This window comes from Centruroides sculpturatus, unplaced genomic scaffold (genome assembly GCF_000671375.1).
Source record: "Centruroides sculpturatus isolate CEXI.00-Female unplaced genomic scaffold, Cexi_2.0 scaffold461, whole genome shotgun sequence".
NCBI classification, from domain to species: domain Eukaryota; kingdom Metazoa; phylum Arthropoda; class Arachnida; order Scorpiones; family Buthidae; genus Centruroides; species Centruroides sculpturatus.
The window spans coordinates 394,547-410,617 of NW_019384704.1; the positions used below are offsets into that span (position 1 = coordinate 394,547).

At 29.6% G+C, this 16,071-nt stretch overlaps 1 protein-coding gene across 1 annotated transcript in view; it reads left to right on the forward strand.

The window, feature by feature from the left end:
• Window positions 1-2,131: 2,131 nt before the first annotated feature.
• Window positions 2,132-16,071, forward strand: part of LOC111627628 (multidrug resistance-associated protein 4-like) — a 30,993-nt gene continuing 17,053 nt past the window's right edge. The window contains exons 1-4 of the mRNA XM_023371211.1: window positions 2,132-2,211; window positions 9,785-9,895; window positions 13,140-13,245; window positions 13,325-13,543. Coding sequence (XP_023226979.1) covers window positions 2,132-2,211; window positions 9,785-9,895; window positions 13,140-13,245; window positions 13,325-13,543 — 516 coding nt within the window. The remainder of the gene's footprint in view (window positions 2,212-9,784; window positions 9,896-13,139; window positions 13,246-13,324; window positions 13,544-16,071) is intronic.

Consider the following 16,071-nt stretch of genomic DNA (forward strand, 5'->3'; position numbering starts at 1 on the left):
AACATATATAACCCATTGAATGCGTGTCCGTCCGTCAGTCCGTCTGCATAACGATATGCCAAAAACAGGCACTAGAGGCATCCTAGCAATAATTTTAAATTAACAATAAATTATTATTATTATTTGTAATAGGAATTTATTATTGATATTAATTTATTATTTTATATTACAATAGGAATAGAGGAATTAGATAAAATTATAAATAAAACTCGCAAAGACATCACCCAGAAGTGACCTTATTCCAACCAATTTCTTAAAAACACTACCAACTCAAGAAAGAGTGAAGTTGTTACACCTCTTCAATTCTATGTATAAAATAATCACTTATCCAGACTACTGGAAATCAGTAATACTCACAATGATGTGAGAAGCCGGGGGTACCTGCTTAAGGGTGCCACTTACTCGGCCTATTCCGTGAGAATAGTTCTCGAAGTTTCGAATCGTGAGATCCGATCTTAAACCTTTTTATAGGAGGGCTGTTAAATATTGGATAGGATATAGACGGCGAAGTCTTTATCCAACGTCAGGATTCCTAGACACCAGTTAATCGATTTTAAATACGCGGATTAACACGCGTGACTGGTATGATTCAGAGATCGAGGAGACATTATATTAACTAATAATAAAAGGAATTTAATAAACATATATATAAGTGAAACTATACAAAGACTGAGTTATAAATGAATGAGACACAATGAATTTAACTTTTAAAATATATGCCGAGAGAGAGAGCTCACAATTTCATATTAAAACATACAACCTGTTAGTTGTCCTTCATTTTTTCTGTATGTTCTGTTCATGTTAGTTCTGTTCATGGAGAGTTCAACTTAACTGAGAATATTTATGTCTATGGAAGTAAGCCTTTTGTGTACTGTATTGCTTATAGCATAGGGCGTTGGCCATTAGGAGCTTGTATGGATTTCGTCTGAATACTCTGGGATCTGTTGACGAACTCCCTGAATTCGGCTGAACTTCGCCTATATCTTTCCATTTTTGAATTTTTGAAAATACGACCAATCATCATATAAGTATTTTTCCACGTGGACGGATGGAAAGGGGAATAAATAAGGGGGTAAATATTTCTCATCGTGGCGAGATTTTTTAAGAAAAACAGATAAGATAAGAGAAAAACAGATAAGAGAAAAACAGAGGATGCTCAGGCTTCTGTCAAAGGAAGTGACTCTCTTATCTGTTTTCCCACGCTAGAAAAACGTTATTTTCCTACCAAAAATGAAAGAATATTTTTCATCATTAATTTAAATTTGTGATTTAAATTGTTATTTAGACCCAGGGGCTATTCGGATCTAACAATATTTAGAAAACTTTTCAATTTAATTCATTTCTTTGAAAGTTACTTATTATAGATGTAACGATTGTTTAAATTAACAGAAAAAAAATGAGTTTTATAATTTTTATATAAAATCGGACTTACATAAATAGGTCAAAGTGTAGTTGTAAAAGTGTTGTTTATATAAAAATTATTCAATGTTTTAAATCAGATAAATGAGCGGTTTCTTGCGAAAAATCAATTCTATAAAATACGTAATTTTAATTATTTTAAAAATTCTCTTTTGTCATTCCATCTATTCTTAATCTCACTTATTCGATTCTTCAGTTGAACATTACAATTAATTCTCTAAGAGAAGAANTCTACAGCCCTGGTTTTCATAAACATCTTGTAACAATAAGGCAAAGTTTAATAGGTTTGAAAAGTCATAAGATGGCAACCGCTTTAATGAAAACAATAATTTTTTTATTCTCAGCAACTACAACATTTGTTAATATACAATACAAAATTTAATTTTTGAAAAACGTTTTTAAACAGAAGAAAACGTAATATTTTAAAATTTTATGTGAATGCACCAACTTGCCCAACACATGGGGAAAGTTGGTACACATTATTTTTATACACAAGAAGGACAGGTTAAAATGGTTAACCTGTCGTTTTTTTCAATATTGAAATAAGAACCGTGTGGCCATTTATCACAACGGCTACATTTAGCTCAAAATAGAAGCATTCTGTGTCATTTGTCTTTCGTTTCTTGTTAGGCCTATCCTTGCTGAAGGGGTCTGTTTGTCGTCTCTGCAGCAATAAAGTCTGCCTCCGAAAATACTTATGGATTCATAGGCGATGTTTATGGTCATCCTGAAGCTAGACGGGAACCCCATCTTGCCCCCAATGTACACTTTTCATACTGACCGCGAACACAGGTAAACTTCATTTCAAAACTAAACAATTACAGTCTTAAAGGTTACTTCGAATACCATAATAACTTCATCTAAAAGGTAATGTGTAATTTCACAATAATATTTTGTAGAAACTTTTTAGTAAGCGTAAAATTAGATGAAGTATTGCTGAAACTTGAAAAACGTACATTACTTCCAAACAAAGAGAGCGATTTGGACGTTCTCTGGCTCCATGATCCCTTTCGAGGTAGATGTTTAGTTCACCAAATAACAGCTAGATAAAAGCATATTTGGTACAGTACGATTAAAAACAATGACTTTACTCGTATCAAAAATTATCTAAAGTGGAATTATGTTGCTCGTTCCCAAATAATTGACCAGCAATTTATTGACGACTTTCAGAATGAATTTTCTTGCTGTTACATTTTAAAATATCAGAAATTAGACAGAGAATATATTGTTAGCAATCACCAAAATTTATTACTCCATTTAATGTAAAAATGTTCTAGATCAGTTAAAAACGCAGTCAAAACGGAAAAATCTGCATTTATAATAGTACAACAGAAGCCAAGTTCTAGATAAGACTTGATCCTCGCCCTCGCCCCCGTAGTAGGGGAATTTCGGGAAATCAATTCTTAGTGTGTGTTCTCGTGGCGTACCCTAACTGTGTACCAAATTTCAACTATCAACTTCTAACCGTTTGGGCTCTGCGCTTATTATTATTATTATCAAAAAATCTCAATTATGTTTTTCATTACTCTCAGAAATTAAATTCATATTTATAATTAACACAACTTTCTATTTTCTTGCATGTTTAGGTTGCGTAAGGTCAATAATTGCCTTCTCTGTTATATCCAACATCTACGGACAGCCACGGTAAACGCCGGAACTAAAAAGCTTCCATATTCCGAACGATGCTTCTGTCGTAGTTTCTATCAAAATTTTCATACATAGAAGGAATAAATACATGGATCCTAAGTGAGTTAATCTTCTATAACTTTTGTCGGCATGGTCGCTGGCTTAATTTTGCATAAGTATAATACTAATTATGTATTTTATCCAGACCTCTCGCCATGCCGGTAACCTGCTTATATAATTATTGCTACTTAAAGAAGTTATAACTTTTACGTAAAATAGACAAAACGCTGAGGCTGAAGTTGTATTTTATAACAGAAGGTAAAATTTAATAATTTCATTTTAGCAAAATAATATAATTCACAAAACACTTTAATACATAAAACTAAAATTAAAATAACAAATTAGAAAGAAAAATAGATTGTTGGAAAGCAGTTTATAACGCACAAAATAAATAAATAAATAAATGAACATATATATGAGTCCATCCGAAAAGTCTCTTTCTGGCTATGTTACTAGATTATTGTATTTTATAACGAAGAAATAAAAATGAATAGTTTATAATAAACATACAATTTAAAATTAAGCTACATAATTATTACTATTATTCCCTGAATTCGGCTGAACTTCGCCTATATCTTTCCATTTTTGAATTTTTGAAAATACGACCAATCATCATATAAGTATTTTTCCACGTGGACGGATGGAAAGGGGAATAAATAAGGGGGTAAATATTTCTCATCGTGGCGAGATTTTTTAAGAAAAACAGATAAGATAAGAGAAAAACAGATAAGAGAAAAACAGAGGATGCTCAGGCTTCTGTCAAAGGAAGTGACTNCTACACTTCGACCGGTTTATACAACTCAGACATTATAAGTAATTAATTAATCACATCTAACAACTCGGGTAATTTCATTTCTAAATGGTATGTTCTTAATTATAATAATTTTATTTCAAGTTGCAAACATGAACTAAAGTAATAAATAGTAAAGGTAGAAATTAGCGATACAAAAGTAATAATTTCTTACATAACAATTTTACATCTACACTTCGACAGACTTATACAACTCAAACATTATAAACATATTTTTAATAACTGTATTTTTTGTATCAGTTATTATTTATTTGGTACAACGTACAAATACGCTATGTACGGTGAACAGAATAAAGACGGAAACACCGAAGAAAGTTTGTGCATGACAAAACATAAATCTAATATTAAATGAAAACCCATCTCGGGTGTAAAAAAATGATATCACAGATTTTTTATATAAACAAGACTCTTACAACTACACTTCGACCTGTTTATACAACTCAGATAATATAAATATATCTATAATAAGTGCATTTTTGTATCGGTTATTCAAATAATCTATAAACTATAACAATAGTTTAAAACGTAAAAAGAGTTTTTAACATTTTATGCATATCATGTACATTATTCATGAATATGCATGATATTAAGAAATGCATATGATATGTATGCATAATCACACATATCATATGCATAACGTAAATATATATTATTCATAATATGCACTTCATTATATGCAGGAAACATTTATGCAGAAAAAAAGTTTTTGAACACTTCGAATCGTCTTTTCACAGTTACTGAAAGACAAATTTTAGAATAAAAATTTCCTAAATATTCGATTCTCCGAACTTTTAACAATCGTTATAAATAAACGCACGGGAGAGGCTATTAAGCAAAGTCATTCTCGTTACGGTCGATTGTAACGGAAATTGTGAAAAAATGTTTAAAAATTGTGTAACGTTTTCTTTTGTATATATTTACATTATTCAAAATTTATATTTCTTGTTGGATTTTTTAAATTATAACAAACGGCTTTGAATATTTGGTTATAGTCAACGATGAATTCGTTTCAAATTATTTATTGTTGATAACTTTACCCAATGTGCATAACATTTACGAAATTTACTCGAATAATGTAAACGGTACTTGATTTGCATAGAAAGACGAATAACTGTTGAATAATTTTTTAAAAATGTCATTTCACGTGTAAAAAATTTATTGCTATCTTTTAAATTTTGCGTTATTATGCCTATAATGAGGGAATTTGGTGTCTATTTCGTTTAATATTTCAAAATAATATAAAGACTAATGAACAAAATTTGTGAAATTAGCTGTTATAAAGACATGAATGATGATAAAGTGTGGTAGTTAATTAAAAGCAGGGGCGGATCTAAGTTAGGGTTTATTAAAGTCCAATGGAGTCACAGTTTTTTTAGATTAAAAATCTTTACATTGATTGAGATAAAACAAACAATACGAAAAATTATCATTATTATTCTATTATTAATATTAACTATATTTACTATACGAAAACTGCTCGTTGTTAATAAAAAAGTATTAAAAATTTTTGGTAATAATTCAATTTTTGTAGGCCCTGGTAACTTGGGGGCCGAGGATTTAAGCTCTATTGGTCCTTATGTACATGTCTATGTAGAAGATCAGGCAGTGAGGAGACAGAAGGAAGTTTTTTTTTACTTTATCTTAATTTTAAAAATTAAGCTTTTTGCCATTTTATAATAAATAATAACGTAACTGTTATTTCTTTAATATCTTATATTAAACGGTGCTGCAGATAATTTTAACTTTATCTTAATATATCTTAGCACTATCTGCGAGGAAAGTTGAGGAATTGGTTGCTAGATTTTTTTATTATAAAAATATATTTTTATATATTTATTAATCTTCATATAATTCTTTCTTTGTATATATTTGTAACATTTTAAGTTTAAATTATATCTGTAACAAATCTCTATGTTGTTGAATAATAATTAAACTGCTAATTACATCTCGATGAAACATCAAGGTTTTCTGAACAAAAATAACACGCTAAATAATTAAATATTAAACTGAATACTGTATTATATATCATCTGATAGATGTATAGACTTGATGAGTAAGACTACGTTTGCCTCTTACAGATAATTGTAGTCGAGAGAAATTATTTGAAAATGGACAGGAAAGAGACAAGTAACCCATTCGATACAGCTGGTGTTTTCAATCGAATATTTTTCTGGTATGTATTATTATTTTATCTGATTATTAATTAATTTGTCTAATATAAATAAGTATTAATTATGTTATATTTTGAAGTGTAACCTTTTAAACTTTAATCGAAACAACTTTTTATATAAACAAGACTTTTACAACTACACTTCGACCGGTTTTTAAAGCTCAGACGTTATAAATACAGGTATACCTCGACTTACGTCGTTTCGAGTTACGTCGTTCCCGATTATACGTCGTTTGTCAAAAAAGTANGAAGGTCAGGCAGTGAGCATACAGAATGGAGTCTTTATTGATTCATCTCTATTTTAAAATTTAAGCTTTTTGCCATTTTATAATAAATAATAACGTTACTGTTATTTATTTAATATCTTATTTTAAACGGTGCTGCAGATAATTTTAACTTTATCTTAATATATCTTAGCACTATTTGCGAGGAAAGTTGAAAAATTCGTTGCTGGATTTTTTTTATTATAAAAATATATTTTTATATATTTATTAATCTTCATATAATTCTTTCTTTGTATATACTTGTAGCATTTTAAGTTTAAATTATATCTGTGACAAATCTCTATGTAGTGGAATAGTAATTAAATTGCTAATTACATCCCGATGAAACATCAAGGTTTTCTGAACAAAAATAACACGCTAAACCTTTAAATATTAAACTGAATACTGTATTATATAACATCTGATAGATGTATAGACTTGGTGAGTAAGACTACGTATGCATCGTACAGATAATTGTAAACGAGAGATATTATTTGAGAATGGACAAAAAAGAGACAAGTAACCCATTCGATACAGCTGGTGTTTTCTCTCGAATATTTTTCTGGTATGTATTATTATTTTATCTGATTAATAATTAAATTGTCTAATATAAATAAGTATTAATTATGTTATATTTTGAAGTGTAACCTTTTAAACTTTTATCGAAACAACTTTTTATATAAACAAGACTTTTACAACTACACGTCGACCGGTTTTTAAAGCTCAGACGTTCTAAATATATTTTTAATAACTGAATTTTCTGTAGGAGTTTTTATTTATTATTTTTTTGGTACAGTGAACAAATACGCTATGTACGGTGAACAAAATAAAGATAAAAACACCGAACAAATTTGTGCATTACAAACGAATACAATAAATATAACAAAGTCCGTACATACGAAATATACGCAATATTCCGTTCATGATACGACTTTAGTACATAATAATTACAAATAAAATACGCGTATTCACATATATGAAAATTATTATTCTAAAACATAGACTACTAGTAAGCTAACTGTGACAAGATGTGACGACTTCATACCATTAAATTATAAATGGAATTTGAAATCTATCTATATATATAAATGGTCGTGTGTGTCCCTACATTTCATTTTTCCGCAAAATGAATGCTGTTTGTATGTGGTGGTAGCCCCAAGTCTCCTTTCGTGCACTATGGGGGTTGCGACTCGATAGCTATAAGGATGCGGGAGATATGTTGCTGAAAGTGGTTGAAAGTGGTTTTCTATTTCGAATGTTATGTTCGAATTTGTTCGAATTTATTTCGANTGCTGTTTGTATGTGGTGGTAGCCCCAAGTCTCCTTTCGTGCACTATGGGGGTTGCGACTCGATAGCTATAAGGATGCGGGAGATATGTTGCTGAAAGTGGTTGAAAGTGGTTTTCTATTTCGAATGTTATGTTCGAATTTGTTCGAATTTAATTCGAACATAAAAATCGAATATTGGTTCGATTATAAAACGATTGTAAACGTTCCAGAAACGTTGAAAATAGTTCGTTTGACTGGAAGTGAACAGGAGACGTTCAGAAATAAAATCGGAACCAGGTCTCTAATTAGTCTGGAAACGGGGGGCCTAATTCTTGCATTCGTTCTGAAATTTTTTTTTACCGTAGGAAATTATTAGTTTTTATAAACTTATCCATTTGCAAGTAATTCTTCTTTTGCATATATTTGTAGAATTTTAAGTACATGAAAAAGCATTTTAAGTTAGAATTATATTAGTGACGAAACTTTACGTTAGTTTTATAATAACTGTTTTTTTGCATTTTGACAAAACTTCAAGGTTTTCGAACAAAGACGATACGCTAAATTTTTTTATCTTAAAGTATATATTATATACTATCTGATTGATGTATAGATTTAATGAGAAATACTAGAAACTCAGTGTACATATCTGTAGATGAGATAAATTAATAGAGAGTGGAGAGGCAAGAAAAAAGTAAACGTATCACATAAGCATACAATTATACGTCACTATACTTGTACTTGAAAAAATACTTACAAACTTGTATTTGTACATAATTGACCGAAAGATTTATTAAATATACAAATAATCACTAAATAGATACGGGAAAAAGTATTCATTATATCTAATGCAAGAATAAACTCTTTCTGTATTGTATTAATTAATCCATAGTTTAAAATATTTTTAAAATTTGAATAATTTCAAATGCATTTATAATGGAGATAAATTAAAACTTTAATTTTAATTAAAAATTTTAAGATATTTTAAGCTGTGGAGAGGTTAAAAATATTCCTTTTAAATTTGAAGAATTTTTCAATTCCTTGTTATTTTCAACCGATGAACTTAAGACGATAGGTCGGAAAGTTATGTGAAAGTGTCACCTTTGCTGCTGACTTGTGAAAACTCACGGAATAATTAGCTCCCAGGTGTAAAAGTTGACAGTTATTTATGATTTAATTAATAATATTTTTAGGTCATTAACTTTATTTAAAAGTTGTTACAATTTTTAAAACAATATAAAAAAAAGTTAGCCGAAGGTAGAATCGAACGTAGATCGTCCGCGTGGCAAGCGAGTTCGATACAGGCTCAGCCATTTCGCTGTGCTACGATACTGTAAAATCCATCGGTATATGAGCTGCGCTTAAAATTTTAGAGCCTTTTTTCTCAGAATCTTGTTGCTAGTGCGCTTTACAATACTTCTGGGAGGACACCCTTGAGGTATACTATTAACCTGCAAAGTCTCATCTTAAACTGAATTTCCGAGACCGTAAGGTCCCCTTGTCAGTTAGACATAACTGTTTAGTTGTGACAATATTGCTTATGCGTTGTAAATAGTCATAAATCTGGAACATATTTTAAATTTAAACTATAAAAATGATTAAATTTAATATTTCAAACTTTGATTTACTATCAAATTTGATGCACGTATGTTACTTAATAATAAAATAACGAATTATAATGTAAGAAGTATGTTGGTGTCAGATGTCAGATGTGTGCTTGAAGTATTCATTTTTGAATTTTTTTCGTTTGTTTTATTCAGGAATATTAAAATATTATGACGTATCAAATATCATACTTATATAAGTGAATATGGAAAAAAATACAGTAAAAGTAGAAAAATGCAATTTGTGCGAAAATATTTTAATGTCTTACATATAAAGTAACAACTGCGTTAATTTAATAAAGCTTTTTGTTCAAGAATGTGTGTCAGTACATTTGCAATTTTAGTAGTAGTAATCATACATTATACTCTAATTAATGCTGCTTTACTAAAATAATTTAGCTAATTCGTTCTGTATAAACTGTCACAGTGATAACGATAAATGATTTACATGGATGAAAATCGTTCAATGCGTTGTAAGTTAACTACAACGATAGTCATGTGAAAATTACCAGTACAAAAAATTTTGTTAAACAAGATTAATTAAAATAAGTGGTTTATTTTACAGGTGGGTTTTTCCTATAATAAACAAAGGAAGAAAGCAAATTCTGAAAGAAGAAGATTTACACAAAGCCTCTCAATATCACACCTCACAGTATCTTGGGGATCTACTTCAAAAGTAAGTTTACTATTTAGTTTTGAATATTCATATTTCAGTTATTATTTCCTAATATTTTAAGCTTCATTTATGATTTCCTCAAGTTTAACAAAACAATTAGACAAAAACTAATATTGTTTCATTTATTTTATTCTTTTGTATATATTAATTACTTATTGTTACTTCTGTAATGAAACACTTAACTGAATATTTGACGTTATAGAAAGTTATAACAAAATTCATAGTATATAGTTGATTGATAGTAAACTGTTAATTAAATAAATTAATTTAAATGTCAATAGTGTTGTGTTATATATAAGTGTAATTATTAAATTATTTATGTAAGTGTTGATATGAAAATATTGTTTTAATGAATTAGTTATAATATTCTAATTAAACTGAATATTTTTTAAATTATTATATATAGTTTAACGGAAAAGTAATAACTGATNTAATTAAATTGAATATTTTTTAAATTATTATATATAGTTTAACGGAAAAGTAATAACTGATGATAATAGTTTGTAAAATAATAAGTACTTTTGTCATATATGAAGAAGTTGTGACTACTGAGATTATGGTTTTCACTGGTGACAAAGCCATTAGTTTCATATAGTAGGTTAAGACAAAAATTGTAAGTTATAATTTTCCGAGTGTAAATAATATCAGTTAAACAATGCGAATTGTTTGTTAAAATGTTCTAGAAAATCTGAAATATTTTGTATTTTTTTTATCTTTTTAACTTGTAGTACTGTACTCAGTTCACATCGTTTCGCTAAAAGGGCGCACCATAAAAAATAGCTGGTTCGATGGCCAGAAGTTAAATTCTTGTTAAACTCTTGTCGTTGAGGCCCCAGTTTTTTCCAGCAAGAAAGCAGAGAAGGTTTAAAAGTTTTATGGCCTTCTTCTTTACATGCGTTTTTTAGCTTTCTGTGAATATACATTTCAAGTTCTGATAGATAGTAATGCCCAGGTATTTCATACTGTTGGTAAATCTTATCTTAGTACTTATCTCATTCATCGAGTATGGTTTCTTGAGTTGGATCCCTTTTGACATTAACATGCAGGTGGTCTTACTAGGTTAATGCATAATTTCTTAAAGTTGCTTCACTCTGAAATTTGATTCAGAAAAGAATTGGCTTTTTTATTGGACATCATGACCAAAGTATCATCGGTGTATCCCTGGTAGCCAAGGTAACAGTGATCGCATCAGGGAAGGCCATTGTACATGATGTTGCAAAGGTTAGGCCTGGACTGGAAACCCTGAGAACACCCAGGGTGGCAGACCAGATGGCAAGTGTTCCCAACTCGTGTATGCCAGCAGTTCAGTTCAGTTCAGTCATTTTATTAAAACACATATGCGATCATAACCAGCACCGCTAGACATAGCTGGAGATAGGGTACATGTGTACAAGTTACAGGAGAGCAATATATGTATATAATTATACACTTACAAAGTAAAAATAAGAGATAACATAGTAGCAGAGTATAACATTAAATCGTACGACCTACAATAATGTACAGTAGATACATACATACATGCGAGTTCTTTCTGATTATACTGTATATTTCCATGCCGACAGTAAAATGGTTGCATCTTTATAGTTCAAACATTTATCGTTAAGCATCTGTACATCTCACACTTCTCTGTTGTGGAATATTTTATTGAGCCCTGTGGATACATCCACCAGGCTCAATAAAACCTGAGTTACTATAAAAAATGTTTACATATTGTATTATGGGGAATTACCGTATTTTGTATTTTATTTTATTTTGTTTTTCTTGTTTATTGTATTAATTTCTTTATGCTTGTTTACTGAATATTATTTCAACATATGTTCTAATATAATTTAAATTTGAACGTGTTCGAAAAGCCATTGATTCGAACGTCTTTAACCTGATGATGGCCCATGATATAGGTTGAAAACGTTTGTATAACTGAATAAATGTGCTTTCTCAGTAGTACGGTGTGTTGACTTTATAATGTTAAAGAATCTGAGCGTGAATAGGATAGAAATAAATAATAATAATATATATATATATATATAAATTGACGTGTATGTCCCTATATTTCACTTTTTCGCAAAAACTACACATCGCACGTGAATGGTGTTTGTATGTGGTAGTAGCACCAAGTCTCCATTCGTGCATAGGGGTGGTTGCGTCTCGATAGCTATAAGGGTGCGGGAGATATGAGGCTGAAAGTGGATGAAAGTGGCTTTCTATTTCGAATGTTTTGTTCGAATTTTTTCGAATTTGTTCGAATTTAATTCGAACATAAAATTCGAATATTGGTTCGATTGTAGAACGATCGTAAACGTTCCAGAAACGTTGAAAATAGTTCGTTTGACTGGACGTGAACAGGAGACGTTCAGAAATAGAATCGGAACCAGGAAATGTAAATATAAAGCGACATGCAAGATTTACAATCGGTTTTTTGCGCTTTTGCGGGAAATCTAACATATTTTTATGCTCATGTAAAAATTCTCTGGAAACGTCTGGAAACAGGAGACCTAATTCTTTCATTTTGTGAAAACGGGTAAGATTGGCTATAATTTAATTATCTTAATCTTCACTATCGTTACTTTTTGCCCACAAATAAAAACCCAGCGAAGCGGGTCCTTGCAGCTAGTTAATAATATAAAATTATTTATCAAATTGAATAGCAAGTATATTTATACCAAATTTTCACTTTTATCAATTAATAAATACGTAATTTATTTTTATTTTAGATACTGAGGATTTACAAATTATAAGAATGTTAATTATAATTTTCAAAATTCAAAAAATTAGTAGGTAAAAATTTACAGTGCAAACAGAAATATTCAAAATGCGAAAATATTAAAATTTAGTATCTAACAAAATCTTTAATAAGTTAAATGTAATCTTTCCACAGCAGACACTTCAAAGCGAACGCTGCATATGTCTATGATTCGTTTAAGCGTGCTATTTACTCTCTCTTACAATGAAATATTATATGACTGTACTCCGTTAATATTATATCTGTCTTTTGTCGTATAGTAACGTTCACAGAAACACGCCATATTTTTGTTCTGTCTCGACATAAAAAAAAACCACTTGTTTAATAATTTTCGGATTCGCAGAATACTAGCGTGACCAGTTATTACTGTACATTCCAGATTTTGTGCTGCTTCATTAAAAATTTCAAAATAAAATAGCATTTATACATTACTTTAAAAAAGTTGAATAACATTTAATGAAATATTGTTCTTAAATTAAATGCCTCATCCAAATTTCTTTTCAGAGAATGGAAAAAAGAATCACAGAAAAAAAATCCGAGCATACTGAAAGCTGCCTTACGTTTTGTTGGTTGGAAATACTTGATTGTAATACTACTTGTACTAATTCAGGTATTATGACACCCGATTATAAAGAGGTGAAGTTAGTATTAAAATAATTGAAATAACTGATATTTACGTATAATTACAGGAAACAGCTTTAGTTGCAGGTCAAGCTTATTTAGTAGGATCGGCAGTACATTATTTTGAAAACAGACAAGAATGGAATCACTACAACGTTTATGTTACAATTGCAGGATTCTTTGCTGTTACTGCGATTTATTTGTTTACGTATAATACTAATCTGTTTATGACAGAATATTATTCAATGAAACTGAAAATAGCATTCTGCACTCTTGTTTATAAAAAGGTAGGTAACAATTATAATCTATTTTGAGTAGAATATTATTTTTATATTATTTATATAATGCTGTATTGTGATTAAATAGATTTGAGAAATTTAAAAAAAAAAAAAATACTCTTTCAAAAAGTTTTTCTAACAATCGTAGCTTTTCAATTTTGTCTTTCAAATTAATTTGATTGAAGTTGTGAAGAAATAAATTATTACTCAAAATACTAAAAAATTTTGAATAACCATCGTTTTCTGCTAAAGATTCTATTAATTTTTTTCAGTAATACTTTCCTTTCTTTATTTTTGTGGACGATACCTTGCTAAAAGTAACTGACAATTCAAACGTGTGAAACTATTGCATTTCATCAAAATTAACAGTAAATAATATAAATCAGAATGTTACACTTTATGTGTTTTTATATTAAATTCATGAATATAATTATTGCAGTTGTTTCTGCTACCGTTATTGTTTAAAACACACACGATAGGGCAGAGAAACGAGAGGTTTTAAAGTCCATTTTTTATGTATTAATTGAATAGAAGAAAGTTCGTGAACGATGGTATGTTGTCAGGAACAAGTAGTAATATTGAATCAATAAATAGATGCAGAATGTGTGTTCACCATTAAATCATTTCCTGAACATAATGATTGCATAATGACCTCTGAATGGTTATTTCGCCGTCATTTTAAGATCCATTAAAATAATCATTTCATTATGACATGAATTGAAAACTTTCAGGAAAGTTGTTCTGTAGCATAAGAGCCTCGGAGTGCAGTAAGAATCGGACACCCTAAAAAATATCGTGAATGTGAGATCCGCTATTGAAGTTAGTCGACAGCACTTAGCAGTCCTCCTTGTAGTTTGACGGTTTAATGCAAGAATTAAGTATATTTCTTGTTAATGATTAGACATGGTTCCAAAAAAGATGCAGTTCATAAAACAAAAATATCGATAACTGCTCTAAGAAGTTGTTGCCCGTAAAGTTATCTCTAGTAATAGTGGCATTTCTTGGTTCAGAAGATTGTCGCCACGTTATTCCTTTGTGAAGATATTTGAAAAGAAAGTATAGATTAACTTCCCATTCAGTACTCCTGAGCTCTAAGTGAGAATTAGACAAAAAATTACCAGATTACTGCTGAAATTGTATTAGCGTTTATTGGATGATATGTACCCAAGAGTGGAGGAATGTCTGCGCAAAGATTAAGAAACTTCTTCAATCTTTGATGTCTCAGATGTCCTTTACAAAAAATAAAATGCATTCAATTACTTTTAATGTGATACACCTGTAATTTTTTAAATAATCCATCTCCTTGAGGTATTAAGTGTTTATAATCTTTCGTTTCTCTGTCTCATCTTATACAGTAGTTACAGGTTAAAAAAAACTGTTGCCTTATCACCCTAAATATTCCACATTTTAAAAATTTGTAATGTAATTTTTCGTAATTTTTCTTCATTGATTTAACGATCTTTTCAAATAAATTTTCTTTACGTAATTCACTGCTCTCACACTAGTATTCAGCTGTAAAATGACGTTTTTCTTCTTAAAGACGCATTAATAAGCACGATTCGTTCGACTGCGTTCATTTAATAATACTAGGTACTGTAATGATAAACAATTAAAAAAATTAACAAAACTTTAAAATAGTAACAGAACTTTAACGATAATTCGACTGTTTTCGGTATTCTCTTACTATTATTTAAAGGTTTTGTTTTTATTTTATTACTCTAGTAGTTTGAGAAGGACATAGTTATAAAGAATTAATATTTTATCCTTTATTGAGATTCGGTTTGAAGAAATTATAGTTTCATGAATTCGCACTGCTGTCTGTCTGCTATTACTTAATCTCAAAGATATTCGTTAGAGAAGAGATAACAGAGAAAACATTATGAAAACGTGGTTCCGAGTAAACTAAAACTATGTAATCTTTCTTTTCAACTCTGAAGTTACATTGTCTTAACTCAAAGCTTTCACCTGTAAGGAGTTAGACGATGACCACATGACTGTTGATAAATAGAAAAGTATTATAAACAAGGACCACACGTAAATAATTTAAGATGAAAATATTATATATTAAATGAAATAAATCAGAAATTTGATTAAAAATTGTAGCCCATCATTGTGATAATGTCACAATAAATAATTGCACGTTTGGTAATATAACATAATATAATCTATAATATATAATAATTTACTAATTTATTAGTTACTTTTTTAAATACTAAGTAATTACACCTCATAAAATGTTAAAGAAGTAGGGCGCTGTCCGATTATCGTGGCTGTTAGCTTGAATACTTTGCTTTCTTGTAATTTGACCCATTACTGTTACTTTTCTGAAAAATAATTGAAAAATCATCTGAGAGAACGAAAAGTTTCGGCCACTATTCCTGGAAGAATCACAATAAAACGTAAAAAGAAACGAATTGTAAGCGAGGAAAATGTTAGAAGTGAGTCAACGGAGGAAGTGATCTTTCCTTAGATAAGTGCCGAAAATGGAATTAGCGTTCAAAAAAGAATTAAAGTTTTGTTCAAATTACAACCCTTTT